This window comes from Carettochelys insculpta, chromosome 1, assembly GCF_033958435.1.
Source record: "Carettochelys insculpta isolate YL-2023 chromosome 1, ASM3395843v1, whole genome shotgun sequence".
Taxonomy (NCBI): domain Eukaryota; kingdom Metazoa; phylum Chordata; order Testudines; family Carettochelyidae; genus Carettochelys; species Carettochelys insculpta.
Window position 1 is genome coordinate 135,769,709 of NC_134137.1, and position 27,478 is coordinate 135,797,186.

Genomic DNA, 27,478 nt, shown 5'->3' on the forward strand with positions numbered 1-27,478 from the left:
TACTTAGGTCTGTCTTTCAGCAGTGGGGAGGGGCAGTTTAAACTGTTCTGGGGGCTCCGAGATAGCCACTACACTTCCCAGCAAGGACATCGGTTCCCTCTCTCTCCTACTTTTCATGGGGTCTGGCCTCAGTTGAGGTTGACTCCCTCAATTAGGACAAGCTAAGCACAGATGCCCCGTTACTCACACAATAAAAATAACAACATTGATAACAAGATTTCACTGCCCCTGTATTCAGTACAAATGTGATTTGTAACCCACCACCAGACAAAGTTGATCACTTGGAGCTCTATTAGCCCAATATATAGGCAGTACGTGTCTTCATGTGAGTTACAGACAGGTTCAGAAGTCTTTTCCCTTCTCTCATTCAGATTCTACTTACATAAGTCTTTACTGCAGCTTGCCTTCGTTGTCCCTTTGATGAGTTACAAGTGAGCTCATTTTAACAGCCCCATCAAAAAGAAGCCAAACTCACTAACTGATGTCAGTATATCTACATTTAATAAAGTAGTATGAAAGAAACACTTGAAGTGAGTTAGAGTCTCTGGGTTCCAGCAACAAATTCTTCAGCTGTAAGGTCTCAGTGCTTCTGTCCTGCTGGAAATCTCTCTACTCCTCTTCCAGCTTTCTCAGGGCTCTCCCAGCCTGGAGAGCTTTGAAGTCCTTTCTTTCTATTTGTTCAGAGTCTTCCTTGTTGACTTCTGAATTTCCTGATGCAGTTGTATAGGTAGATTTGGCAGAACTCCATTATTTTCCCTCAGTCATGCTTGACCCATAAGCTAATTAGTTAGGACTGGCCATCTGCATGTCTTCAGAAGCAGGCCACCCCATTGTAGTGACCAAAAGTCATCTCATTATTACTGTTAAAGTATCTCATATCTTTATACAAGACTGTTATTACTTTCTTGATGTCTGCTTATGAACAATATGATACAATGTTTTCAGATTATAAATGTCTCAAAGTTCTACACAACCTATAGGTGATGATACTTCTAGGAATGTTATGTAAACAGTCATTTCCCACAATTCACCTTGCCCATTAATCAGTCAGGTATTTAGCAACTATCCACTGGTCTTCCAAGAATTTACCTTGAAAGAGCTTGTTCTTCTGGACAATCTCATGTGATAACAGTGCTATGAAGTGATTTGACTTTCTAGACTAATCCCAAACCTTAGTTTAATTTACATACCAAAATCACCTCATGTTATTTCACCTGCACAGGTTGTTGCCCTCTTTTGCATAGTTATAATCTTGTAGAGATTAAAATTATTAAAAGACAAACTCCAAGCTGTCTCCCACATCTGGTCTTATGACCAAATGCACATTTTAGGAATCTCATGACGAGTAGAATCTTTCTCAGATCTGTTGGATTGAAGGGGCTCAGGTAGATTGTTGTTTCAGACTATCTGGATTCAGCTGGAGTATCTCCACAAAATAATCCAGCACAGAAAAAAATAACCACTCTCACAGCAAGGAGGATTATCATCTTTCAGGATACATACGCTAGGACATGTAGGCAGTTTTCTGGAGGCTTGTGAATCTTCATTAGTTTAGTCCCCTTGTGCTGGTTCTTTTCCCACAGGACCAAAGTGATCTTGGCGTGCATTTCCCATCACTGAAGCAATTGAAAGAGGAAACAGAGTATGAGGTTAACATGGCGAATATAAAAATGTGGTATTGAAAATGCAAAAAGCCTTTGTGGGGCAATTTCAGGAATTTAGAAAAGAAAAGGCAGCTTTATCCTCTGTGTTGAAACCCCTTCAAGCTGATATCTCTGCGCACAACATTTCCACGTTTACAGGAGCGGACTGAGCAGAAGTGCAGCTGGAATTGGCTGATTTGCAGAAAAAGGACAGGTTGACTTCTAAATTCAGAGGCTTGGTAACAGAATTAAAAGATAGAGAAAGGCAGAAATCTACCCTGACTGTTCAACACAGATGGACTGAAATGCTTGATCTCAAAAAACAAGACCAAATTGTGTTTGAAGTTTGGAATTCTTTACCAGATTCCAGTAGCAACATGAGATAAGCATTTGGTATCCTGTCTGCCTTTGGATCTACTTACCTGTGTGAGCAAGTGTTTTAAAATAGGAACTTCGTGAAGAGCAAACAGAGAAGCCAACTGAACAATGAAAGATTACAATTCTGCTTTACAATGAAAAAGGCAGCCTACTCTCCAAACATTGAATGACTCTCCAAAGAAACTCAGCAGCAGAAATTGTACTAAAATATTAGTAAGCTGAAAACTTTATTGGTATACCTAAGGTGCTGAAAATAATTAAATGGCCTGTTTTAGTGATATGAGTTCACATCAACAGTGTATTTGTTTGACATGACATAATTGTTGTCTCTGTGTGCTTACTGTATTTGCCAGGTAGAAACAGATAACTTCTAGCATCCTCCAGAAAGAGAGAAGTTTTGGAAGAGAAAGTCAGGAAGACAGTGGTACAAACACACACAAGTAATGTGTGAGGAAACAGAACATGTAAAAAGTTTATGAATGTCCTGCAGTAAATGTGTATCATGTTACAAACCTCTGTGTATGCACTCTTCTTAAAACAGGGATTATAAAAAACATGGTTTGATGTTATTTATTAAGGAGTGTCTCATATTCACATACATTGTGGCTCTTGAATTATTGTGTTTTTTTACCAAATTGAAAAAAAATGGCTCTCCTTGCTATTTTGGTTGCCAACCCCTGCAGTAGTAGAAGGTGGCCAGACATGACAATGATGAGCATTGTATAAGAATCTATCTGGAACTGAATCAAACTGGAGAATGAGGATCCTGTGGAGTTGCTGAGAGCAGGTGTTATTAACGGACATGGAAGAGGAGAGCCCTGTATTAACATCTACTTTCCACAGTGTCTCAAAATGGGAACAGAACTCTCCTGTATACCACACACACACACTGCCACCCAGCTAGGAGTTGCCCTTAGCCAATTCTCATGAAGATACGGGGCTCAGGAAGTTGTGCAGGTGTGGCAGAGCAGAGCAGGCTGCCATTCTCACTGTGTGGTGAGGACAGGAGGGGAATGAGGAGCGGGGAGGCAATCCTTTACTGCTGCCACCACCTGCCACAGCTGCCCAAGCCTTGCTCCAGGTAATCGTCCCCGCTCGCATACATAGCCCCAACTCAAGCCATGGACATGATGACTCTACTCAGAGGCCTACTTGCCAGCCTCCTCTGGAGCTCTGAGCTGGCTCCAGTGCAGTGGACTGTCCCCAATTTTTCTCCAACTCTAAGGCTCACAAACATGAATCAAAGGTGTGGGCTATCTCATCCCAGCAGCACCATGGGCTAGCTACAGACACACAAATAATCAAGAGTATTTCTTTGTCCAATAGACTACATGTTTTTCAGATGTACCATTTTGACACTGCACGTACAACATGCATAACGCTATACTTGAGTTCAAGAGCAGCAGGCACTGTACCTTATACTGAACAGCATCAGAGGTTAACCAGGTTCTGATTTCCTCTGACGGGACAGGGATAGGTGTGCATTTATACCTGTAAGAGAGAGTGATAAAAACACAGGCTGGTTATCGCTGTTAAATATCTGCAAGAACAGATTATTCCTGCCAGACTATACTTTCCTTGTTTCTGAGCACCTGTAGAAGACTGAATGCAACATGCTAACTTATCCAGCAGTACCCCTAGAGAGAAGGCAGCAGGCTAAAGGGAATAAGGTCTGTTGGCCTGAGGCTAGGATGAGGTGCAAAGAATGTGTGAGTTCTAATCCTGGCTCTGCCCCTGGACTTCCTTGGTGACCTTGGGCAAGTCACTGACGGGTTGACCCTACCAGCTGTGCCTGCTGACAGATGCTAAATGCTGTCTGTTATCTGACAAGGGTACCAAGGATCGCAAACAAAGGTCAGCTTCTTCTAGTGCTGATCAAGTGACCGTTAGCAAAGGAAAAACAATATTGTTCCAAAAGCTTGTCTACCTGCTACTTCCCTACAGAACATCTAGCTAGTACTTTTCCATACCTCCTTCCAGCCAGACTTCCTGCTACAGTTTTTAAGGAAGAGAACACACACACTCCCACTATTCCCAGTGAAATCAGTAGATGTTATGGGCACTCAGTGCCTCATAAGATGAGACTTCAGAATTAGAGCCCCCTAATTCCAAAGACTTTTCTGATGACTTAATTATAAGGAACTCCTGCCTCTGTGGAAGGGAAGATGTTTTTGATTGAACACTAATATTTCGAAGTGTTTGTTTAGCCTCAGAAAAACAATTTGCCCTCTCCCTCCCCATATGACCTTTCCCCCATATGTGTTACCTTCTACACTGAAATATCAGCAATCCAGTGAAGATCATAAAGGCAAATGAAATTAATATGAGCAGCTGCCACGTTTCCAATTTGTTCTTTTCATATCCTTAAAAAGAAGAGTGCAAGTTAGTTTTAATGAACTGAAGAGAATGAAGAATAAAGAAGAGAATAAAGGATTCTCAAAATGAACAACCATAAGTGGTCGCATGATGCACTCTAGGGCCTCTTTTCTACAAATTATTGAATCAAATGATATTACATTCCTTTTTATATTGCTACAGATCCACATGATAGGCAGTGGTTTCAGCATACTGGCAGCCTCCCCATACTCAATATTTTAGTGGGCTTCATGGAAGAAGAGGGCTTGGCAGGAAGGTAATGAGACAGCTTGGTGGATGTTTATAGAGTACTCTTCCCAAACACGGGGGGGCAGCATAGGAGAAAGCATGTAGGTGCTTGTTTGAAAATGTAACCAGTAGGTGATGGAGGCTGGCAAACTGAGCCAGTCGGCAGCAGAAGCTGTCATCTTTCCAGAGGTAAGTGAAAATAGGTAGGGTGGGATCCACAACAGCAGGCCTTGAAAATGAGGGCAAGTAACTTGTGTCTGATGCAAGAGAAAAGAGGGAGCTAGTGAGCTTTACCAAGGGCTGCAAAGAAAAGGGTGGCTTTGTCAAGTGCGTCTACACTAGGAATTAACTTTGAAGTAGCCAACAGAGAGTCTACACACATTTTCCCTTACTTTGAAGTTAACTTTGAAGTGGGAGCCCAACTTCAAAGCCCTTACTCCATTTCTGGGAATGAAGTAGTACCCTACTTCAAAGTTTAACTTCAAAGTAGGGTGTGTGTAGATGCTGTACTTTGAAGTTGTTTACTTCAAAGTTATCCTTCTAATTAAGCAACTTCAAAGTTATTTTTGTAGTGTAGACACAGCCATAGTGATGGGATTGGCCAACAGTCTTTGCAGCAATATTCTGAATGACTGTGAGTCGGGAAAAGGGCATCTGTACAAGCCAGAGAAAAGGACGTCTCAGTAAGCAAGGGGATTGCGAAGAAAGGCAGTGTCTTAGAAATGTTTATCAAGAAATTAGTATCATGATTTATATCTAGACTCATTTGAGGACCTAGAGGAAAGTCCCAGCTGAAGCTGATGCTAGGGATACAGGGCTGAGTGGCAGGCAGGGTGATGGTGTTGTCCACCATGATCAGGGAAGGAGGCCTCAGTGAAGGCTTGGCAGGTAAAGATTAAAAGCTCTCTGTTAGCCTAGTTAAGCTGTAGGTGGTGGTTAGACAGTCACAAGGAGATGTCAGAGAGACAGCTAGAGGTTATATTTTAGGCTGAAGGAGATAGGTATGGGGAGGACAATTAGATCTGTCAGTCACCAGCATAGAGATGATAGTTGAATTTGTCTTTGTGGTTGAGATTGGCCAGAGATAAGGTAGAAGGATAAAGAAAAAAAGGGGACCAAGGGCAAAGCCCCATACAAGCTCCACAGAAAGCTGAAGGGAAGAGGAGGAGGATCCTGTAAAGAAAGACACGAAGGATGCATCTACACTAGACAGCTACTTCGAAGTAGCCGGCACAATGTCGAAATAGCACACGTTGCGTCTACATGTGCCGTGCTCTATTTCGACATTGAAATTGACGGGAGGCAGCAAGACATCGAAATTGCTATTCCTATCTGAAGATGGGAATAGTGCCCTACTTCAACTTTCAGCGTCAAAGTAGGGTGTGTGTAGATGATCCACGTCCTGCTACTTCGAAATAGCGGGATCCTCCATGGCAGCAATCAGATGAGGGGTTGAGGCACTCTGTCCAGCCCCTGCACGGCTCTATGGTCCCTGGGCACAGCAGCCTTTAAAGCACCACAAACCCGGATTTCCTGTGGCAGGAAGCTGAGAGCGTGCAGGCAGCAGCACACACATGTGCAACCCCTGAACGCCCTCTGGAGGCCCAGAATCCACCACCCACCACCTATGGCAGCCAGCTACCCCGCCCCCCCCAGAACACCCCCAGGGCTCTCGCCCTGAGGGGACCCAGGCAGCCTGGCAGCCAAAGGGGGGACAAAAAGAGGCGGGGCCCCTCCTGGTCAGACGCCGAGCTCCGAGACTTGCTGGGGCTCTGGGATGAGGAGGATGTGTTCCACGTGGTGTGGAGCAAGTGGCAGAACGCAGAAGCGTTCGCCTGACCGGCCGAGGGCCTGGCCACCCGGGGTCACCCAGCCTGCACTTCAGACCACATCTGGAGCAAGGTGAAGGAGTTGCGGCAGGATTACGCCCAGGCCTGGGACTCAGCCAGCCAGTCTGGGGCTGCCTCCACCGCTTGCCCCTATTACAGAGAGCTCAGGGCCATCCTGGGCCCCAGGGATACCTCCTCCCTCCCAGCCACCCTTGACACCACAGCCGACGAGCCCCAGCAGGCCTCAGAGCCCCGCACCCCAGGGCCCACTCGAGGAGCCACCCCTCAGGACAGCGGAGGAGGGGTCCAGCAGTGGGGGGGTGTTCCTAATAGACCTCCCCTCCCAGAGCACCATTTGGGCATCTGTCCACCAGGGTTCCCCTGACCACAGCAGTGGACGATCAGGTGTGTACCCCATAGGGCACACACCCCCAGGCCATGGGGCAGGGACACCAGATGTGACCAGGAGCCCCACACACCCCCAGTGGACCCCGACCCACAACTGCCGAGCCACAGCGTGGTCCCAGGACGGCGGCATGGCCATCAGCACCCGTCAGCACCCACACCCATGGACAACACTGTGCCCTAACCCCGGGGGCGGGGGGACCATGCAGTGGGGACACCCAACAGGGACACCACACCCACCGAGGGGGACAGAGACCCAGCACCAAAGGGGGGCCAGGGGGAATGGGCCATGGGCCAGGGCACAGCACTAACAGCCCTCCCCTCCCTCTCCCCTCTCCGCAGCTGCACCGTCTGAGGCCCCAGGTAGCCAGGCACTGTCTGTGGTCCCCAAGAGCCCACCGAAGACCAGCCACCGCCAGTCCCCGGGGACACCCCCAAGGCCAGTGGGACGGTCATGCCACCGCTGGACCCAGAGGATGGCCCCTGTGGACCTCCAGCTCCTGGCAGCTCGCCAGCAGCAGACAGAGGTGGCCGAGGAGAGACTCTGGTTCGACTGGGAGGAGTCCACGTGGTGCTGGGTGGCGTGGCAGGAGTTTATGAGCCTATTCCAGGACATAGCCAGGTTGCTCTGGGAGGCTGTTGCCCGGCTCCTGCCCCCCGCTGGTCCCCCTGCCACCCTCCCTGCCGCTCCACCCGATGCTTCCCCCGCCTCACCCCCTGCCGCAGAGCCTGCCTCGCCCCCTGCCGTGCCACCTGCCAGCCCCTCAGCATCGGAGAGCACGGGGCTGAAGACCAGTTGATGAAGGCATCCCAGCCGTACCTACTGGTCCTCCTGGCTCCCAGCTGGCTATGCCGGGGACCGCGGACAAGGGCAGGGGTTTGTACCCCTCTACCCCTACCCCAAACTGATGGGCCAATGGCTGAGCCATCCGCTGTTCCCTATTTGTTTATAGTTGTCCCCCTTGTGCATAGTTGTTCCCCTTGTATATGGTTGTCCTCCTTTGTGTATTGGGTGCAGTTTTTGTTGTGAACATTACCAAGTTACCAGTTTTCAATAATTCACAGTTTATTTTCCACAGAACCTGAGACGTGTGCTTGTTGGGGTGGGGGTGTGCAGGTGGTGGGGTTGGTGTGAGGGGGGGCCCTCCAGGGAAGGCCAGGGGTCTCCCTGATCAAAATGGGCCCACAGGGCCTTGTAGACCCGTACCTCCTCATGGTGGGCCTGGCAACTGGGTGTGACAGCCAGCTGGGGGAAGCCCATGCCAGCATTGACCACCCACCCCTGGACGAAGGCCTCACCCTTGCTCTCCACAATGTTGTGGAGCTTGCAGCACACGCCCACAACCTGGGGGATGTTCTGGAGGCTGACGTCCAGGCGGGCAAGGAAGCACCACCAGTGGCCCTTCAGGTGGCCGAAAGTTCTCTCCACCACCTGGTGGGCGTGGTTCATCTGGGCATTGAACCACTCCCGGCTGGAGTTGAGGTGGCTGGTGTACGGGCACATGAGCCAGGACTGGAGGGGGTAGGCCATGTCCGCCATGAGGCAGAGAGGCACAGTGGTGTCCCCCAGAGGGCTCTCCCTCTGGGGGATTTAGGTCCCTGCCTCCAGCCAGCGACACAGGCCCGAGTTCTGGAAGACGTGGGCATCGTGTGTACAGCTGGCTCAGCCCACATAAACATTCTGGAAGCAGCCCTGGCTGTCCACCATGGCCTGCAGGACCATGGAGTGGTAGCTCCTGCAGTTGATGTATCTTCCCCGACTGTGGTCCAGGGTGCGAATGGGGATGTGGGTCCCGTTCAGGGCCCTGAAGCAGTTCGCAAACCCCATGGCAGTGAATCCAGTGATGGCTGCTTCCAGGTCCCTGACTTGGATGACCCTCTGGAGCAGCATGGTATTGAGCGCATGGACCACCTGTGGGGAGGGAACATGAGCACCCATGAGGGAGTGCAGGGTGCCCCAGGCCCCTTCCCCCGACCCCCCTCCCAGGCACCTCCCCAAGTACCCCCACCACCCAGCTCATCCCTTTCTGGCATCCCTCCCTCCCCAGCCCCACACCCGGTCCCCTCCTCGGCCCTCCTGCCCCCCAGTGGGTGCATGCCCAGACCTCCTTACCTCCATGACAACAGCCCCGACTGTGGCCTTTCCCACTCCTAACTGGTGTCCCACGGAGTGGTAGCTTTCTGGTGTGGCCAGCTTCCAGACGGCTACTGCGACCTCTTCTTGACAGGGAGGGTGCTCTGCATCTGTGTGTCCTGGTGCCTCAGTGCGGGCGTGAGCCACTGGCAGAGCTCCAGAAAGGTCTGCTGGCACATGCGGAAGTTCCACAGCCACTGGTTGTCATCCCACTCCCTTGTGACCAGCTGCTCCCACCACTCGGAGTGGTGGGGTAGCTCCAGAGGTGGCGGATCACCCAGTGGGAGAGTAAGAGGGGAGCCTGGTGGTCAGGGGCATCCCCATCTGCTCCCTGGGAGGGGCCTCCTGCCAGGAGCTGCTGGGCAGCCTCCCATGTAGCAGCTAGCATGGCGCTTGCTCCCTGGGTGACTACCTGGAAGGCTTCCAGGTGCTGCTTGGGGGTCCACAGCTGCTGTGTGTCGGTCTGCGAGAGTGTGGCTAGCGCTCTGCAGACCTCGTACTGTGCAGGCCGAGTGTGTCTGGGATAAGCCCTTTAAAGGAGCGGCTTGCTGTTGCCCAGAAGGGCTAGTCTAGCCTGTGACCCTGTCCGCAGGCTTTCCTGGCCCTGTATTTCAACAGGGAGCACTTGTATGCATGGACACTCCTTATTGCCTCCCAGGGCAGCTCTTTTCGATGTTCCCTGTCACTGCTTTGACATTAAACATCCACAGCACCAGCCCTGGAGGACGTGTGGACGATATGCGTCAAACTAGCCTATTTCGATGTTCTTACTTCGAAATAGGCTACTTTGACATAGTGTGTTAGTGTAGACATAGCCTGAAGGAATGATTAGCTACTTGTAGGGTTTTGTGTGCGGTCACACACACATGCACACACTTAAATATATATTTTCATGTATAAATAAATATTTGGGGCTGCATGCTCTGTTGCTCGGTGGCCCCTTTACACCAGTCCAGCATCATCAAGATGCCACCAAGGTAGCACATGCTCTCATCAGGAATACTTTAGCAGAAGGGATTGCCTGGGGAGCAAAGAGGTGGCTTTGGCCAACTGGAAGTAGGCAGGTGTCCGTGTGCTCCAGTTCTGCTTGGATGTTTCAATGTTCCCTTGAGGCCATGAGCAGCGAGGTAGAAATTGGATAGCTTTAGAATGGGGTGAGATGAAAAAGTGATGTAAACCTGACTTCCTACTCCCTCCAATCCCTAGCTCTTTGAGAATGAAAACTTGTCCCCATAATCTATTAAGAGAGGTGAATAAATTAGGCCAACTGCTTTGAGCGCAATGCAACTGCATTGCAGTTGTGCCACAGTTGCATTTTGACCATGAACCCAGTGTTTCTGCTCCCAGGAGGATCACTCCAGTTCAGGGGAAAGTTCTCCTCTGGTGAAGAGGCCACTAAGTGATCTCCACGCTGCAGAGTAAAAGATGTGGCTGGAAGAAAGACGTCATGGACAGGATGGTCCTACACAGTACTCAACCCAACTGAGGTTTTCCCTCTTGGAACAATTAGCAGCCAGTCAAGGGAACATCCCTGCATACTCTGGCCCCAGTATCAGGGGAGTGTGAGCTTCGGGACAAGGACTGTCTCTCTCTCCTGTGTTTGTACACTGCTTAGCACAAAGTGAAACTTGTTCGTGTCTAATAGTAGCAGAGAGGGAGCCGTGCTAGTCTATATACTATCAAAACAAAAAGCAGTCAAGTAAGACTAGCAAAATAATTTATTCAGTGAGCTTTCGTGGGACAGACCCACTTCTTCAGTCTGTTCTGGTCTGGCTATGGTCTGAAGAAGTGGGTCTGTCCCACGAAAGCTCACCTAAAAAATTATTTTGCTGGTCTTTAACGTGCTACTTGACTGCTTTTTGTTTTGTTCATGTCTAGGGCTCCTAAGTACTTCACTCCATCTTTGCACCCCTTCTTCTGCTCTACACCATGTGTAGTTTGACAGACTCCAAGATGTGTCCCTGGATTTAGCCTTCTACAGCTAAAGTTCTTCACTTTTTATTGTGCATCAGAGAAGCAAGGTAACTTACCCTCATTAATAACTATGGGTTCAGTCCATTCACTCCAAATCTTGTTACGTACACATTCTGTTTTCCTTGCTCGGACTTGAAAAATGTACTGTTTTGTCGGATCATAAACCGGATGCACATATTCCTCTTCAGAAACATCTGTGGGCTAGCACAAGTTTTTGGTTTAGTGATTTAGCCATACAACTCAGAAACATGTAACACGAGAGATCTTTCATTTTCAGACCTAATATCAATATAGTTTATTTAGAGTGTTTACAGTAAATCACAGTCTGGTTGCCGGTTGGGGTATACAAAATTTCACATTCCAAAACAAAAGGGCAAAGCTTGGGAGCTGGTAATGTGAGAAGCTTTGATGTACAAAGCCCAAAGATTTCTTCTTAATTTTCTATTAGTGAGCCTGAAAAATATATTAAGCCCAAACTATTGTGGTTTTGTTTGTGTTTTGTTCTGTTTCTTTTGGGTTGTCTTTGTTTTGGTCTTTGTTTTGTATTTTTTCCCTAAAGAAAAACCCTTAATTTTCAAAATAACTAGGAAAATTTGGGGGCCACAATTTTGGGGTAACTAACCTTAAAAGGAGCCTCAAAGTGGGTGTTCCACATTTGTGAAAGTCAGGGACCATTAAATTCTATCAAGTTGGACACTAAAAATGGAGGCTTCTAAAATAAGGAGTTATTTGTGAAAAGTCAAGCCAGTTATCGTGTCTGAACAATAATGCATGCTTTACCAGAGGCAGAAACAAAAAGAAGAAAGGGACTGTTAGTGTCAAGAGCAAGCGTTAGTGGTAGAAGGATAAAAAGAAATAAATGAAGAGGCCTGTGCAGAAAGACTGTGGTAATTTACACAGCAACATCTGAAGCCATTTTAACTTTGCAAAGCACACTGACTTCCGTGGTGTTGAGGAAGCACATAAGGTGCCCGCAACATTATGGCTTTAAAAAGATTTAACATTCTGTCCTCCAGACAGAGGACAGTGCCCAGCATAGGTGTTACCCTGTGTACCACGTGATTTTATGCCACTCTTTCCTGACTTAAATCTCGGCGTTCACTCCAGGAACTTCCACTCGTGTTAATACAGACAGCCCCCGAATTACACACGGGTTATGTTCCGAACAACTGGTCATAACTCTATTTGATCATAAATTGGAAATACCCTTATACTGTAATCCCTCGAGGTACAAGGGTTTTGTTCCATGCAATCCTCACATACCTTCAATTTCACACAAGTCGGGGAGGGCTTGCGTTGGGGCCCTGGGAGAGGGCAGGGGGGTTAAGCCTGGGGTGGATTAGCGCAGCAGGGGTAGTGGGAAGGTGCAGTTGAGCTGTGGCTTGTAAGGGGTTGGATCTGGGCAGCAGGGGGTTGGGGTGGGGGTTGAACCTGGCCAGGGGGTTGGAGCTGGGCCTGTGGGGGTGGTGGGTGAGGGGGTTGGAGCTGGAGCCCTGCATGCTGGGGGTTGGGAGCCCCGGGCACAGGTTGAAGCTGGACCCCTGCATGCTAGGGAGTGTGAGCTGGGGCAGTGGGGATTGGGGGGGTTTGAACAGGGTGAACCAGGGTGGGGGGGTTTGCTGGGTGGGGTAGAGCCACATGCGCCTGCAGCAGTTGACAGCTGGAGCCCCACGCATGCCAGGGGGTCAGCTGAGGATAGGGGAGTTGGGCAGAGATGGGACTGAAGGGGGGTGAACTGGGGTGGGACTAGTTGAGTGGAGGTGGGGGTTGGAGCCCCAGGCATGGAGGGGTGGGTGGTGTGAGCTGGGGCCATGGGGAGAGGGGTTAAGCCAGGTGGGGGAAGTGTTGAACAGGGGTGTACCGGGGCAGGGTGCTTGACTGAGGGGCAGGTTGGAGCCCCACGTGTGCTGAGCCAGACATGGAAGGTGGGATCTGGGATCACCCAGGAGTTGGGGGGTTAGGACCAGGTCTGCGGGGTTGGGGCTGGGTGAGGGGGTTGATGCCTGGGTGTGTGGGGGGGTTGGGGCATGGGGGTTGGGGCACGGGGGTTGGAGCCAGGTCTGTGGAGATTGGAGGGGAGCCCCAGGCATGCAGAGGTGAGCTGGGGCACGTGGCGGGAGGGCGGTGACCTGGAGGTTGGACGTAAGTATGAATGATCATAAGTCAATGTGTTCGTAAGCTGGGGACCGCCTGTATGTTACTTTGGGGAAGTGATTGTCTAGGAAAGAGAACTGCAGAAGCTAAAGGTCCCAGTGCTTACAAGTTAAATATGAATCAACACTGTGACACTGTTGCAAAAAAAACCAAACATGATTCTGGGATGTATTAACAGGAGTGTGGTAAGCAAGATATGAGCAGTAATTCTTCCACTCTACTTTGTGCTGATTAGGCCTCAACTATAGTATTAGGCCTCAAATCTAGCTCTGGACACCACATTTCAAGAAAGATGGGGAGAACTTGGAGAAGATCTAGAGAAGAATAACAAAAATTATTAAGAGGGTAGAAAACATGACCTATGAGGGCTGATTGAAAATATTAGGTTTGTTTAGTTTGGAGAAAAGAAGGCTGAGAAGGGACATGATGGCAGCTTTCAAGTACCAAAAAAGTTGCTACAAACAAGAGAAAGAAAAACTGTTGTCCTTACAATGTAGGACAAGAAGCAATAGGCTTAAACTGCAGCAAGGGAGACTTATGCTTGACTCTAGAAAAAACTTCCTAACTGTCTGGGTGTTTGAACACTGGGATAAATTTCCTGGGGAGATTATGGAATCTCCGTCACTGGAGACACTTAAGAGCAGATCAGACAAACCTCTGTCAAGAGTGCTCTACTCCATCTGAGAATCACATTTGCTTGTGTTTTGCAACAGTGTCATACCGTTGACTCATACTCTGCTTCTCGTCCACTATGACCCCAAGATCCTTTCTGTAGCACTCCACCCTACGGAGCTATTTCACATTTCCTATGTGAGGAACTGATTGTTCAGAAACACCACTTGTCAGCACCAATAACCCCCAGCACAAATCCCTGCAATGCTTCATTACAAAACCTACAACCTGTTCTAGATCATGATGGTACACTCTGGAAGGCCCTAGGTGACAGGCCGGTCCTCTCCTATAGACAACCTCCTAATCTAAGAAAGATTCTCATTAGCAATCACAGGCTACACAACAGTAATACTAATCCTGGAACTTTTCCTTGCAACAAACTCCGCTGCCAACTTTGTCCACATATTTATTCTGGGGATACCATCACTGGACCTAAACATGTTAGTTACAAAATCAAGGGCTCATTCTCTTATACCTCAACCAATATTATATATGACATTATGTGCCAACCACGCCCCACCACTATGTACATTGGACAGACCGGACAAACTCTTCGCCAAAGAATGAATGGACACAGAGCAGACACTTTCAAATTCTCAACCAGTTCCTCCCTATTTGTTAAATTCACATCTAAAACAGCTCCCCCGCAACCTGCCCTCCAGCAACTTTCTCCACCTTCTGAAATAAAATAAATGCATTCTGAGAACTTGTTAGATAATCTGTGCCTTGCTGAGTTCTTTTCCCAGCAGATGTCTGGATAATTGAAGTTCCCCATAACCACTGAGTTCTGTGCTAGTTGTTAAAAAAAGCTTCATTCACCTCTTTTTCCTGGTTAGGTGGCCAGCAGCAGTGGACCCTACCATGATGTTTCCCCTCCTTTTTACCTCTTTTAACTTTACCCCAAAAAAATCTGTCTCCTATACATATACCAACCTCAGTCCAAGTATTCATATTTTCCTCTCTTTTCTCCCAGCCCACCTTTCCTGACCCTTGTACCCTTCTGTGCCAATATGCCAATCATGTGTAGTACCCTGCTTTGGCACTGCTCTGGCTATGCACAGCTGTGAGAAAGTGGGGAGAGGAGCCAGCATTGTGGTCCAGGTGGCATAGAGGGTTTAACCCACCGTTCCTGTTTGTCCACACCCCTTTCTGACATAGAGCCAGGCCCCTTTCACATCTTGCCCTGGGGCCTATGGCAGCTGTTGGTGCCACTGCCAATACCTTGGAGATTCAGTCACTTCTACTCATGAGTGTCAGGGATATTGAAAGTTAGAAAAAGGGATATAGTAAACCAGAAAATCTTTCATATGATCAGGACATACCCATCCTCTTGCAAACGCAAAAATGACAAGTGAGCTTTCACTTTAATACCTCATGTCAAAAACACACTCCCAAACACCCCAGTGTTTGCTAAGGGAGCTTTGGTCAGCAATGACTCAGCAGCAGAAATGATCAAAATTTTTCAACAAAAAGATTCAGACTCAAACTGGTCTTTTCAATCACAATTTCTCATGGGAATTTGTTGGCACTGGTTATTAGCTTTACTTTTTTCACAAAATAATGAGCACCTATATTTTGGAAACTGAAAATATTGGGATGGTTACCAAAGTTTTTCTTTTACCAAAAACTCTGCATTTTAGCAAATGAAAAAGGCCAGTAATTATTTTATAGCATTTTCAGTAAAAAAAAAAAAAAAAGAAGAAGAAAACAGAATAAATGAAAAAGTGGTTCATTGAAGACAACTTTCAAAGTTTGCATAAAAATAGGTTTTCATGTTTTGACCAGCTCTACTGAGAAGAAACAATGGTAAATGCTAGGTTACTTGCTACAGCACTTAGGATTTCTCTGAAGTTCAACCAAGACTTGTTTCTGTTTAACCAGAGGGGGGAATTAGTTGGTATAGAGCTAGGGTTATATTGATTAGGAATTGTATTACCATGTATTACCTCTAGATCTGTAATTTTCACTTGATATATAAAGCAATTCCTTTTTGCTGAACCAATAGTAGGAGGTGGTTTCCAGTTCACTTTAACGCTTCTGCTTTCAAGTGATACAGACACGTTGATTGGAGGGTTCAGTTTCTCTGTCAATATGCATAAACAGAATATTTCACATTCTTTGAACAAACAGGTAGGTGAATGGAATACAAAATATTAGCAGACTGGAGCTTCTCTTTGTCAGTTGCAGTCAAAGTAAATTATGCTGTTCACAGTCTTGCGTAGTTGAGAGTTGAACCAAAATGTATGGCTACAAGAGTTTTCCTCATGTTTGAACAAAAAATTCACACCACAATAATGATCTAAGTCAGTGTTACTTAAACTGTGATCCCCGGAACACTGGTGTTCTGTGAACAACTCACAGGTGTGCTGCGAGCGTTGGAAAAATACCCTGATGGTCTACATTTTCTGTTATTAAAACCAGATACAACGTTACTTCTTCGTTGCTATTACACCTAATTAAATTAAGGTCTGACAACAATTTTTCTGATGAAAATTTTCATAGATGTTCCACATAAAACATATCGTTGTTTGGTGTTCCGTGGTCTCAAAACATTTAAGAAACACCAATCTAAGTTATAGTGTAAATCTGAGATGATGCCAGTAAATCTGACTGACGTAAATCAGTGTAAATGAAATCAAAATCTGGAATAGAGTGTAAGCCATCTTCTGAAATAACTTTCAGGCCCTGGCTACACTACGCCCTCCTTTCGGAAGGGCTATGGTAATGTGGCATATTGGGATATTCTAATAAGGCTCTTCTGTGAATATGCAGCACCACATTAGCATAATAGCGACTGTGCATGGTTTGAAACTGCTGGTTTCAAAATGCACACTGCCCGTGTAGGCGGGAGCCTTTTGAAATGACCCCCAGATTTTGAAAGCCCCTTCTTCCTATTTGGTTCTGGGAAGAAGGGAAGGGACTTTCAAAATCAGGAGGGTTATTTTGAAAGGCCCCCGTCTACATGGGCGGCATGCTTTTCGAAACCAGCAGTTTCAAAGCGCACGCAGATGCCATTATGCTAATGAGGTGTTGCATATTCCTGGAAGCACCTCATTAGCATATTCCAACATGACACATTACCATAGTCCTTCTGAAAGGAACGGCTAATGTGGCCACAGCCATAGTGGTGTAAACCTGGAGCGTCTTTAGCAATATTTCTGTTGCTCTGATAGCAGTGAAGCCTACAAATTCATAGTGTTTAAGGCCAGAAGGCCTATCAAATCACCTAGGCTACTGCAACACTATGTAAATTGTGTAAGGTATATCAATTTACCTTATTTCAAATTTGGTGCCATCCAAACAGCACTGAAGTTAGACATAAAGGGCTATTTTGAGGTTTCCGCTAACATTCTTACAACAAGGGGCAGCAGAAGCAAAATACTGTGCTAAGAAGGCTAATGGCATATTGGAGTGCATTAGGAAAAGCATTTGCAGCAGAGCTAGAAAAGTTGTTACTCCCCTCTATGAGGCACTGGTGAGGCAATATCTGGAGTATTTCATCCTGAGCCCCCCAATATAGAAAGGATGTGAATGCATTGGAGTGGGTGCAGCGGAGAGTAACAAAAAATGATTAGAAGGCTGGAGCACACGACCAGTGAGGAGAGGCTGAGGGACGTGGGCTTATTCAGTTTGCAGAAGAGAAGAGTGAGGGGCAATTTGATAGCAGCCTTCAACTTCCGGAAGTGGCGTTCTGAAGAGAATGGTGAGAAACTGTTCTCAGTGGTGTCAGACAGCAGAACAAGGAGCAATGGTCTGAAGTTATAGAGGGAGAGGTGTAGGTTAGATATTAGGAAAAACTATTTCTCCCAGAGGGTGATGAAGCACTGGAAAGCTTTATCTAGAGAGGTGGTGGAACCTCTATCACTAGAGATTTTTAAGTCCTGGCTTGACAAAGCCCTGGCTGGGATGATTTAGCTGGGGTTGATCCTGCTTTAGGCAGGGGGCCGGACTAGATGGTCTCCTAAGGTCCCTTCCAGCCATAGGATTCTGTGATTCTATGAAATAGCGCTGCTGTTGCTAGCATGACATTTAGCCCCCGAGTTGCTATTTCAGAATACATTTGTATCCCGAAATAGCAACAATAGTCTACCAGTAGCCCTAGAGTTATTTCAGATTCAGGACACTGTAACTCAGATATGAAAACAAGCCTTTATATTCAGAATGTAAAAGGTGGCTACATATTTAATGTAATTGAAATATGAACTAGAACCAATCATCAAACTACCCGGACCTTTCATGAGAAACTTTTCCTTTTCTGCTGTCCTTAATCCATGGACGTAAATGAATAAGAAACTTATCAGATCAGCTGTCGTTATGAACCAAGTTACAAATAGCACTTGCTGAAACTCTTCAAATATAATATATTGCATCAAAATGTTTCAATCAAAATTTATTTGAATGACTATTGCCAATAAGGGTAGTTTAAAATCTTTCCTTTCTAATAAAATCCCATACAAAAATATGGATTTGATTTTCACTTTTGGGCTATATTTCCTTTCTGTGGTGGCAAAAACAGGGGAAAAACAGGGATTACAATGGGAGAAAGGGGGCAAGGAGAGACAGTAGGAGAAATGAGAACTTCAGAGCCAACAATCTTCTCCAAAAATAGTCATGATTTTCTGAAATAAGTTAAAAATCACTGCTCGTCAAATTGTACAGGGCTGAAATGATCCTGAAATATTTGAGTTTTATTTTCACAAAACAATCATTGGCATTTTTGAACACCCCTAAATACAAATAGCAATTTATACTAGAAATTTGCCTACAAACATCAATTAATTATGAAAGCAGAATATACCCCTTTGAATATACTAAGTATATTGAATATACATGCTTCCTCCTGTCTTGTTACCCACTCCCTGCACCTAGGGAAATAAAAAGCAGCTGAGCATTTCACAATACTAGGCAATGATAAAAACACTTACCTAGTCTTTGAGGTTGAAATTTTTTATAATAGGAATGGTATTTTGAACTGTTGTAGAGTTCCCTTACAGTTATATTCAGCTTAATAGGATAAGCAGGATTAAAATAAACTTCTTTCATGTGACATCCAATATTCTTGAGCTTTGCATTTGTTAAATAAAGTTGGCATTGAAACTCTGTACTACTATGCCTGTAAGAAGCCAACAAGAGTAATGTAAAATTCAAACGATTTTTGAATGTTATTTTGTGCTTGTTTTAACAGTAGCCTTACCAAAAGGAAAAAAAATACTGAGCATCCTCAGGGGCTTCTGTTTTAATGTCCCAGGAACAATTTAAATTGAAGAGGTTGTATATGATGCACGAGAGATTTTGAATATATACTGCAGCCAAAAAAGAAAGAAAAGGATGTTAGCATGTTACTTGTTTAACAAGGATCCTTAAAGTGATGGGCCTAGGGGAGGGACAGAAGGCGAGATGAATCGAAGTTTCCAGAATTGAGTAGAAGTATGTGTATGCCTTTGCCTTATAGATCAGGGGGAACATGTCCATCCCTGCTACCAGAGATCCCTTTTGATACATTTGCAGAAACATTCAATAATTCTTATTGAAATAGCTTAAGGAGTCATCCTGGGATTCCCCACTACCTATGTGCTATGGGACGTCCATAATCTGTGTAGTTGCCAGAAAACTGCAAGAAGACCGTGGATGCTTCTGTTTCTGAGTCAACAAAGGTGATCATTTTGCAACTGTAGCATGCTTCCGCCCATCTCTCCCATTACATTTATAGCATGGTGGTGTGTCCCTGATCATTTTGGTGCTGTTGATGGACCCACCCTCTAAGAACTCAGCTATTTTTTTTAATTATCCCAGTTATGCTTTTGGTCTTCACAGTATCTCCTGGCAAAGAGTTCCACGACTGATTGTGTGGTGTGTGAAGAAGTGCTTCCTTTGTTTAATTTAAATCTGCTGCCAATTTATTTTGTTGGGTAACAGCTTGTTCTTATGTTATGGGAGCAAGTGGGTAATTTACACCAGTCATGATCTTATACACCTCTAGCACATCCTCTGACAGTGTTGTAAAAGAAACGCATACAAAAGAAAAAAGAAAACTAGAAAGTTATTAGCCAGCATCTCTACATTTTTGTCAGACATATTTCATATCCTAACATGATGAAGAAAACTAGCTGACCTGGAGGTGCCCTGTAGGTAAATTCAGCCCATTGACTCTCCTTTATGATGTCATCTGTTTCTTTTAAAAAAAGCTGTGTTTTAACTTTAGCATGGAAGCCAGAGTGTAAATTGAGTCTTATCATCTTTTTCTTTTCTGAAACTCTTTCCTGGGAGAAGAAAACACAGAACTGTATAATAAAGAAAAGTCCTGTGCAATAGCCAAGTAGTGTTGTTATTGAAGGAAAGCTCAACAAATTACAGCCATTGAATAAGTCATCGTGTTATTTTACCAAAACTATGTGTAAAGCATGTTGGGTGACTTACTATGACTTCCTTAGTTCTGTCAAACTTATACTTCAAAATGTATTTCACAGAATATATTTCCATTTCTTCTGTGATGTTACTGTCCCAGGAGAGAATAACTCCAAAGTCCTTTTTAACAATGCGCAGATCACTGGGAGCCACAAGAGAAGCTACAAATACAGTAAGATGAATGAATAATGAATGAATATTATTATATTACAGGTAGAGCTGATGGTACAGCACATTCTTGAGGTTGACTAACATTTCTCATTCTAAGACCCTGTTTTCAGCTCTTCTAACTTTACCAAACTTTAACCATTTGTGTTGAAATGTTTCCTGTTCAGTGTTTGACTGAAGCTGACTATTTCTGAAAATGTTCAGCCACAAGTATTTGGACATTACTGAGAATAAGGCTACAAAAAATTATTGTTTGACCCACTTAAAAGGTCTTGAGACCTTTAATTTGAAGTACTATAGAGGTCCAATATTTTGGAGCAGGACCTGGCATTTGGCAGCAGTGTCTCCTTTATTTTTTTCATCCATGGGCAGAATAAATTTTGTGATGTGCACCAAGGCATGTGTGGATGTGGCCCACTAGTAGAAACCCCTGCTGCCAGCTGTAGTGGCTGTGGGAACTCTGCTAGTTAGCTGGGCAGCACGTGAAGCTCTTTTGGGTAGCTGCCCAAATGTTTCCCTTACAGGGAACACTGTTTGGCAAGTGGGGTGGCCTTTGTGGTAGAAATTTGCCTTTTGCTATCCTTGCTAAAACCCACCCAACTCAGGCCAGTGTATAAGCCTTTGAAAAACTGCAGTTTGTGCAAGTTCACTTGAGAGTTCTTAGCTTTTTAGCAGCTTAAATCCCCAAAAGTGTGTCCACACTGAGCAAGTTCCAGCCCTGTGCAACTGCAGCTCTACACTGCCGCAGACCATGTGAGGTCTGGGCACTAGAATGGACAGCAGGGAACTCGTCTCTCCTGTGCTTTCAATGCTCCACCTGCGAGGCCCAGGCAGCTTCGAGTAGGAAATTGCCTGATTCAAATCGAGAGGTAATGAAAGAGCCAGGAGGTCAGGGGAGGTGGCAGGCAGAATCGATTTGGACAACGATCTTATTGGGTGGCAGCAAACTAGGGTAAAGGGCTGGTGGCATGAGAGAGGGAAACTAGGACTGGAAGTTAGGGTTGGGGGGTGGCCAGGATGGCTGGGCAAGAAGATCAGGTCTGGGAGCTGTTGAGAGAGGAAACTGGAATGGGGTAGTTTGGGTGGTCTTAATGATAGGCAGTGTTATAAGCCCCACCAATATTAACTACAGACAAAAACCTTCATTAAAAGAATGGTATTAAGGATACAACGAAAAGCATTCCAAAACACGGACATTGCAGAAGTCAGATTGCCTGTGAAGCCTATATTAAAATCCATTGTGTGCCTGCATTGTGATAAAATCTTTCATTATATGACCATGTTATTTTTCCCATAGGACCCCTGCCACTCTCACCTCAATGTTCCTAGCCAATAACAGAGCTAAAACTCTCATACAGGCTCTGATTATCTCGTGGCTTGATTAATTCAACTTCCTTCTCTCTGGCCTTGACAATTGCAGTCATGCCATACTCACACCCATTCAGGATGCTGCTGCACAAGTGACTTTCCTAGCCTATCACTTTAAATATGTGACCTGTATCATTGTGTTCTTCCAAGGATTCCCCCCACCCCCGGCTCCATAACAGTACATGTAAGCTTCTTGTCTTCATTTGCAGTGGAATTAGCCGTTTTCTCCAAGGAAGTGAACTTCTGACCCATCATGCAACCTGATATCCTACTAACATGTGGAGAACTAAAAAAATTCTTGCAGTAAGTTCATCTCAAAGGATACTTGCATAGCAAAGGTGAAACTACCCACATCTATCACATCCCCACCAAGAGTAATAAGAAACATGAAATATCAGACTGAACACCCCGCAGCAGATGAAACACATACTTGATTGTTACAGTCACTGGTGTGGAAAAGAAATTGATTGTGAAATCCTTAACAAATGTCACAACCCTCATAATCTTTCCCGTCACTCCCAACACAGCTAACCATAGAGATTAAACCAGCAAACAAAGAGGGCATGTGAAGCAGATTTTGGGTTGCGGGATTTAAGAACCTGAAGGGAAAGGGACACTGGCCAGCCTACGTGGGGGTCAGGTTTTTACACATGGCTTGCATTTATGAACCTTGTTTGCAGTGGTTACCCAGATTAATGCAGGTTACTTCCCTCCTTTAGGTAAAACTTTATTTTCTTCAAAAAGACTCTGTGCATGCAAGTGGGAAGCATTGCCGCTCAGAGGTGAAAAGGGGTGACGTGTAATTTTCTCCAGGTTATTGGGTGGGGGCTCAAGGCAGTTCTGTGGTGCATGAGTGGAGAGGAACCCCAACATATTGAGCTCAGCCCTGGTTGCTGCTGGCTCCATGTGGCAGCAGGGTTGCAGCCCCCAAATATGAGTCTGTACAGCCGTCACATTAACAGAGAGAAGTTGTTTAGCTCAGGCACTACAGGCTCACTTTTTCACCAGAGTTTCCAGGTTCAGTTCCTGCTGTCGATGAGTTACCTAGATGCATTTTGGGGGCTGCAACCCCACTACCACATGGAGCCAGCAGCAACCAGGGCTGAGCTCAATATGTAGGGGTTCCTCTCCACTCATGCAACACAGAACTCCCTTGACCCCCACCCAATAATCTGAGAAAATTACACATCACCCCTTGTCACCTCTGGCAGCAGTATGCAAATAAGCAGTCTCAAAAATGCAAATGAAAACTCATTTGCATATTTGTTCACCAGTAGATGCTGCCGCCGACACAAAAAAAGCTGTGTAAACATGATTCTGCCCACAAACCCCACCCCCTTTGTCAGCATCCTCTTGTGCCTGGAAAAAATCAGGCATAAGAGGCTGTCAACAAAGGGGGTGGTTTGCTGTCAGAACCACATTTACACATCTCTTTTTGTGCCGGTTACAGCATCTGTTGGTGAGTGAATATGCATATGAGTGGCCATTTGCATTTTCAAGACCGCCCATTTGCATACTGCTGCCAGTGGTTGGGGTCAGTGTAACCATAGCCATATATGTGATGTGGCCTCTAGAGAAGAACAGTGATGCACGTTACATCACTGTAGGATGCCTAAGTACTGGACCAGGTTCTCAAAAGTGCTCTCACACCCTGCTGCTGTGATTGTGGACATTGTCGTCAGTGGGATTGGCTGGATAATTACAAGGGCTGCCAGGTGGCTGGTTTTCAAACACAATGTCTGGCTGGAAAAGAAGCTTGGCGACTCTGGGCAACACTACTGACCAGGCCATTAAAAATCCAGTTGGCAAGTCTGGCAGACTCACTGCCTGACTTGTTGTGGCTTTCTGGAAGTGCCAACATGTCCCTTGGCTGCTAAGCGGAAGGATGGCCAGGGACTCCATGTGCTGTTCTTACCCCAAATGCCAGTTCTGCAGCTCCCATTGGCTGGCTGTGAATTGTAACTAATGCAAGCTGTGGGGGTGGTGTCTGCAGGTAGCGGCAGCACAAATTGCCACCAGGTTGCACCTCCATTTTGGGGCCCAGGGACATGTCACCATTTCTGTGGAGTCTCTCAGGATCACGCAGAGCCATTACCCCAAAACCTCTTCAGTGCCCCACCCCCTGTCCCAGCCATCAGCTCCCTCCTGAGCCAGCACCCTGAAACTCCTCCCATGCCCCAGCCAACAGCCTGCCCCCTCCAGGACCCAAAATCCCTCATCCCTGGCTCCACCAAAAAGCCCATGCACCCATCCACAGCCCTTACCCCTTCCCAAGCCCCAACTCCCTGTGCCTGCCTGCATCATGAACACCTGATTTCTGGCCCCACCCTGGACCCCACATCTTCATCCCATGCCCCATCACACAGCTCAATCCCCTGCCCCAACCCAGTGAAAATGAGCAAGTGAGTGAGGGTGGGAGAGAGAGAGTGACAGAAAGGCCATGTCTACACTTGGGAAAAACTTCAAAAGGGCCATGCTAATGGCCAAATCAGAGAATATTCACGAGGTGCTGAAATGAATATTCAGCACCTCATTAGCATGACACCAGCCACAGCACTTTGAAAGTTCCTCTTTTCGCTCACACGCAGCCTGTCTACATGGGACCCTTTTCGAAAGGACCCTGCAAACATCAAAATCCCCTTATTCCTATCAGCTGATAGGGAATTTTGATGTTTGCGAGGTCCTTTCAAAAAGGTACCCCATGTAGATGAGACACGCAGAAGCGAAAAACAGCACTTTCGCAGTGCCGCAGCCAGCAGCATGCTAATGAGGCACTGAATATTCATTTCAGCACCTCATGAGTATTCTTCGATTTGGCCATTAGCATGACCCTTTCAAAGTTTTCCCCAAGTGTAGACGTTGCCAAAGAGGGGGGATCGAATGATCAAGGGATGGGGGTTCAGGGAACTGGTGGTGCAGCAGCAGAGCCTTGGGGAATGGCCAGGGAAGGAGAAGTGTGAGGGGGTTCAGTTTTGTACAATTAGAAAGTTGTCAACTCTAATATTGCCCCTTTAGGTATCATTACAAAAGTCCCAGCACTTACCAGGTGTTGCTGGTTGTCCATTTGCCAGGCTGACAACAATCACCTCATAGCAGGTTAAGGCTAAGCAGAAGCATGATCCAAGCCGTAACTGGACCATGTGCCCTTACGAGTGCTTTACACTTCAGCTGAATTGGAACTAAAACACTTCAGTTCTGGGCAAGGCTGAAAAGACGGTTAGGACATGACAGTTATTTTTAAAGCTGTGGAAACAAAACTTTTAACACATTAAGTGGTTTCTTTAAAAAAAAATGGAAAAAGAAAATGAAAGAGAACCATAAACCAGGAATACCAAATGTCCTTCTGGACTGAGCTGTATGAAAAAATGATCCCGCTTCTCAGGCCTGACCGAGCTATATTTAGTGCAACAGGTGGTGGGAGTGGGTCAGGAAAGCTATTGTAAGCAGTCTTTACCATCTGTATCTGCCAGCACAAATTAGAGCAGCTCTGAAGTTTGCAAGGTTTGTGCAGAGCACATCTGGTGAACCAAGGAAACAGGCAGAATATGCAGGTAACAGATCTCAGCAGCTGACTGCTCATCTTTGTGTGCTTTAAAGCAGCTATTCTGTTCTGGGTTCTTTGGTTGTAAAAGTTCCAGAGACCTATATATAAGATATTCTCTTAAGCCAGGGGCAGGGAAAATACGGTCTGTGAGCTAGATCCAGCCTGCTGCAGCCCAACAGGAGGCTCAGGCAGGCACCTGGCTGCTGCGGTCCCACACACCACTCTACGGAGCCTGCTGCTGGGTCTCTGTGTGGCTTACTCCTTGGGTAAAAGGGAGGGCAGCTGTGTGTTGCATACACCCATAAGCACAGCCCCTGCTGCTCCAATTGGCTGGTTCCAACCAATGGGAGGCTGCAAGGATGGTGCTGGGTGCAGGGGGTATGCAGTGGAGACTCCCTCAGCTCCCCTACCCTCCCGGGGCCACATCATCCAGACAAACAGGCTGGCTCCAGTGTGCGGGGCTGTGGCAGCCAGAGAATTTGCCTGAGTGTTCTGCCAGGAGCTGCCTAAGATAAGCAGCTCCTGGCCAGAGCCTGCACCCTGGCTCTCCTTCCCACCCTCCAACCCCCTGCGCCAGGTCACAATCCCCTTCTGCACTCAGACCCCTCACCCCCTCCACTGCAAATCTCTGCACCAGGTCACAACCATCTGCTGTACCCAAACTCTGTCCCAGACCCCACACACTCTCCTTTAATATCACAGAAAAATCCAGCCCCTGACCACTTATCAAGTTCTTGGCTGTCCCCCACCACACACACATGACAAATTATTGCTCGGTCCTATCTTAAGCTATGTGCGTGAGGGTGAAAGAGAGAGACAATTTACTGTGTGGGAGATGTCTGATGATCTTGCGAGAGTAGGAGTGAGCAAATTGGAGTGCGGGGGAGGGATGGCCCCCTCAGGCGGGCGTGAAATTTCATAAGCGGGAGCACAGCACAATCAGCTGCTGGGTCTCAGGCTCATCCCTGTCATTGAAAATGTTGAAACGAGTTACTGTTTTTTATGGACTTGTATGTACATTTGTATCCCAACGAATAGAGATTTTTACATTCTACCTACTTATTTTCTTACATGTGCCTAAAGTTTTGTTTTTTTTTCCACATGAACGTGATCGAATTTTCCATGGGTTTGGATTACATTAGGCACGCTGGGGGGGCCTTGATAATTGCAGGGATGAAAAGCGGGGCCGTATAATAAGAAATCTGCTCACCCATGTGCCAGAGGACACACACAAATTAGAAAAAAAGGATTACATTTTCAAGAGCAATATTTTTAAATGGCTTCCCTGAAAAAATGAGCAGTTTACTATAAAAATAACCTGGAAGTTTCAAATGCCAGATTTGGAAACTAAATTCGGTCCTTGAAAGGTGAAACAGAGATTTTATTACCGCTTTAAATGTAAATGTAAATGATGGATTCGCTACAATAGCTATATAATTAGAACATGATTAATGCTTATGCTGTAGTTAAGGTTGAGAATGAAGATTTTCTACTTGCAGTGGTGTTATATTACACTATATAATGCTATGAAATATTTAGGAACAGTGAACTACCCAACAGAAGTAAGGCGTGGGCTCATAAGTCTTAAAATAGCAACTCTTAGCTATGCATATTTTCAAAGTTATACTTGACATCATTGCAGCACATTTTCCAGCCTTGAAACCTACCTATCACTTGCAATTTGACCCAAACACCATCATAAGATATCCCAGTCCTAGAGAGGTCATGTTTTCAGGCTATGTATTGACAGCCCATGGAATTAACGAGAGAGACTTCCCTCTTCTCAAGACAAAACTGCAGTTGTCAGTGATTGCAGTCTCTCACTACTTGCATGGAAGTAAATTCAAAATCAATCCCTGAGGAGTATGAGTACATACCAGAACTTTTCTCTAAGTCTCCAGACTGCTTTGAGAGTCATCTTCTTTGGACCCCAACAGTCACTGTTCTTACCAATTTTTTCCTCAACTTCATTAGAAGAGAAAATTTTCAGACCACTCTGTGCCTTGCTATCAGCTCTTGTCTTTAAAGAAACCTCCAGGCCTTAAATAAAATTAAATCAGTCAATGCCAGCTGTAGTTTAAAAAATAAAAACCACGATTCTAGGAAAGATTGTACAGAACTTACCTCAACTTCTGTTGCTTGCCGGTGGGTAAGCAGACAGGCAGGCAGGCATCCTGCTGTATGCAACGGATGAAAAAGG

At 46.1% G+C, this 27,478-nt stretch overlaps 1 protein-coding gene across 3 annotated transcripts; it reads right to left on the reverse strand.

Annotated features, from left to right (window-relative positions):
- Positions 1-264: 264 nt before the first annotated feature.
- On the reverse strand, positions 265-27,478 carry LOC142006823 (interleukin-5 receptor subunit alpha-like). Of its 3 annotated transcripts, XM_074983311.1 has the most exons (12): positions 27,403-27,478; positions 27,156-27,318; positions 24,778-24,939; positions 20,211-20,359; positions 19,906-20,053; positions 18,988-19,096; positions 18,719-18,906; positions 15,740-15,876; positions 11,024-11,168; positions 4,288-4,384; positions 3,437-3,512; positions 265-1,616 (listed from the first exon to the last, which is right to left on the reverse strand). In XM_074983311.1, the coding sequence occupies exons 3-12, from the start codon at positions 24,872-24,874 to the stop codon at positions 1,614-1,616; spliced, it is 1,149 nt and encodes a 382-aa protein (XP_074839412.1). In that variant the 5' UTR covers positions 24,875-24,939; positions 27,156-27,318; positions 27,403-27,478; the 3' UTR covers positions 265-1,613. The 3 variants fall into 3 exon arrangements, with proteins under 3 accessions (XP_074839412.1, XP_074839410.1, XP_074839411.1); XM_074983309.1 differs by lacking the exons at positions 265-1,616; positions 3,437-3,512; positions 4,288-4,384 and adding exons at positions 7,777-8,771; positions 8,973-9,160; XM_074983310.1 differs by lacking the exons at positions 265-1,616; positions 3,437-3,512; positions 4,288-4,384; positions 27,156-27,318; positions 27,403-27,478 and adding exons at positions 7,777-8,771; positions 8,973-9,160; positions 26,104-26,218.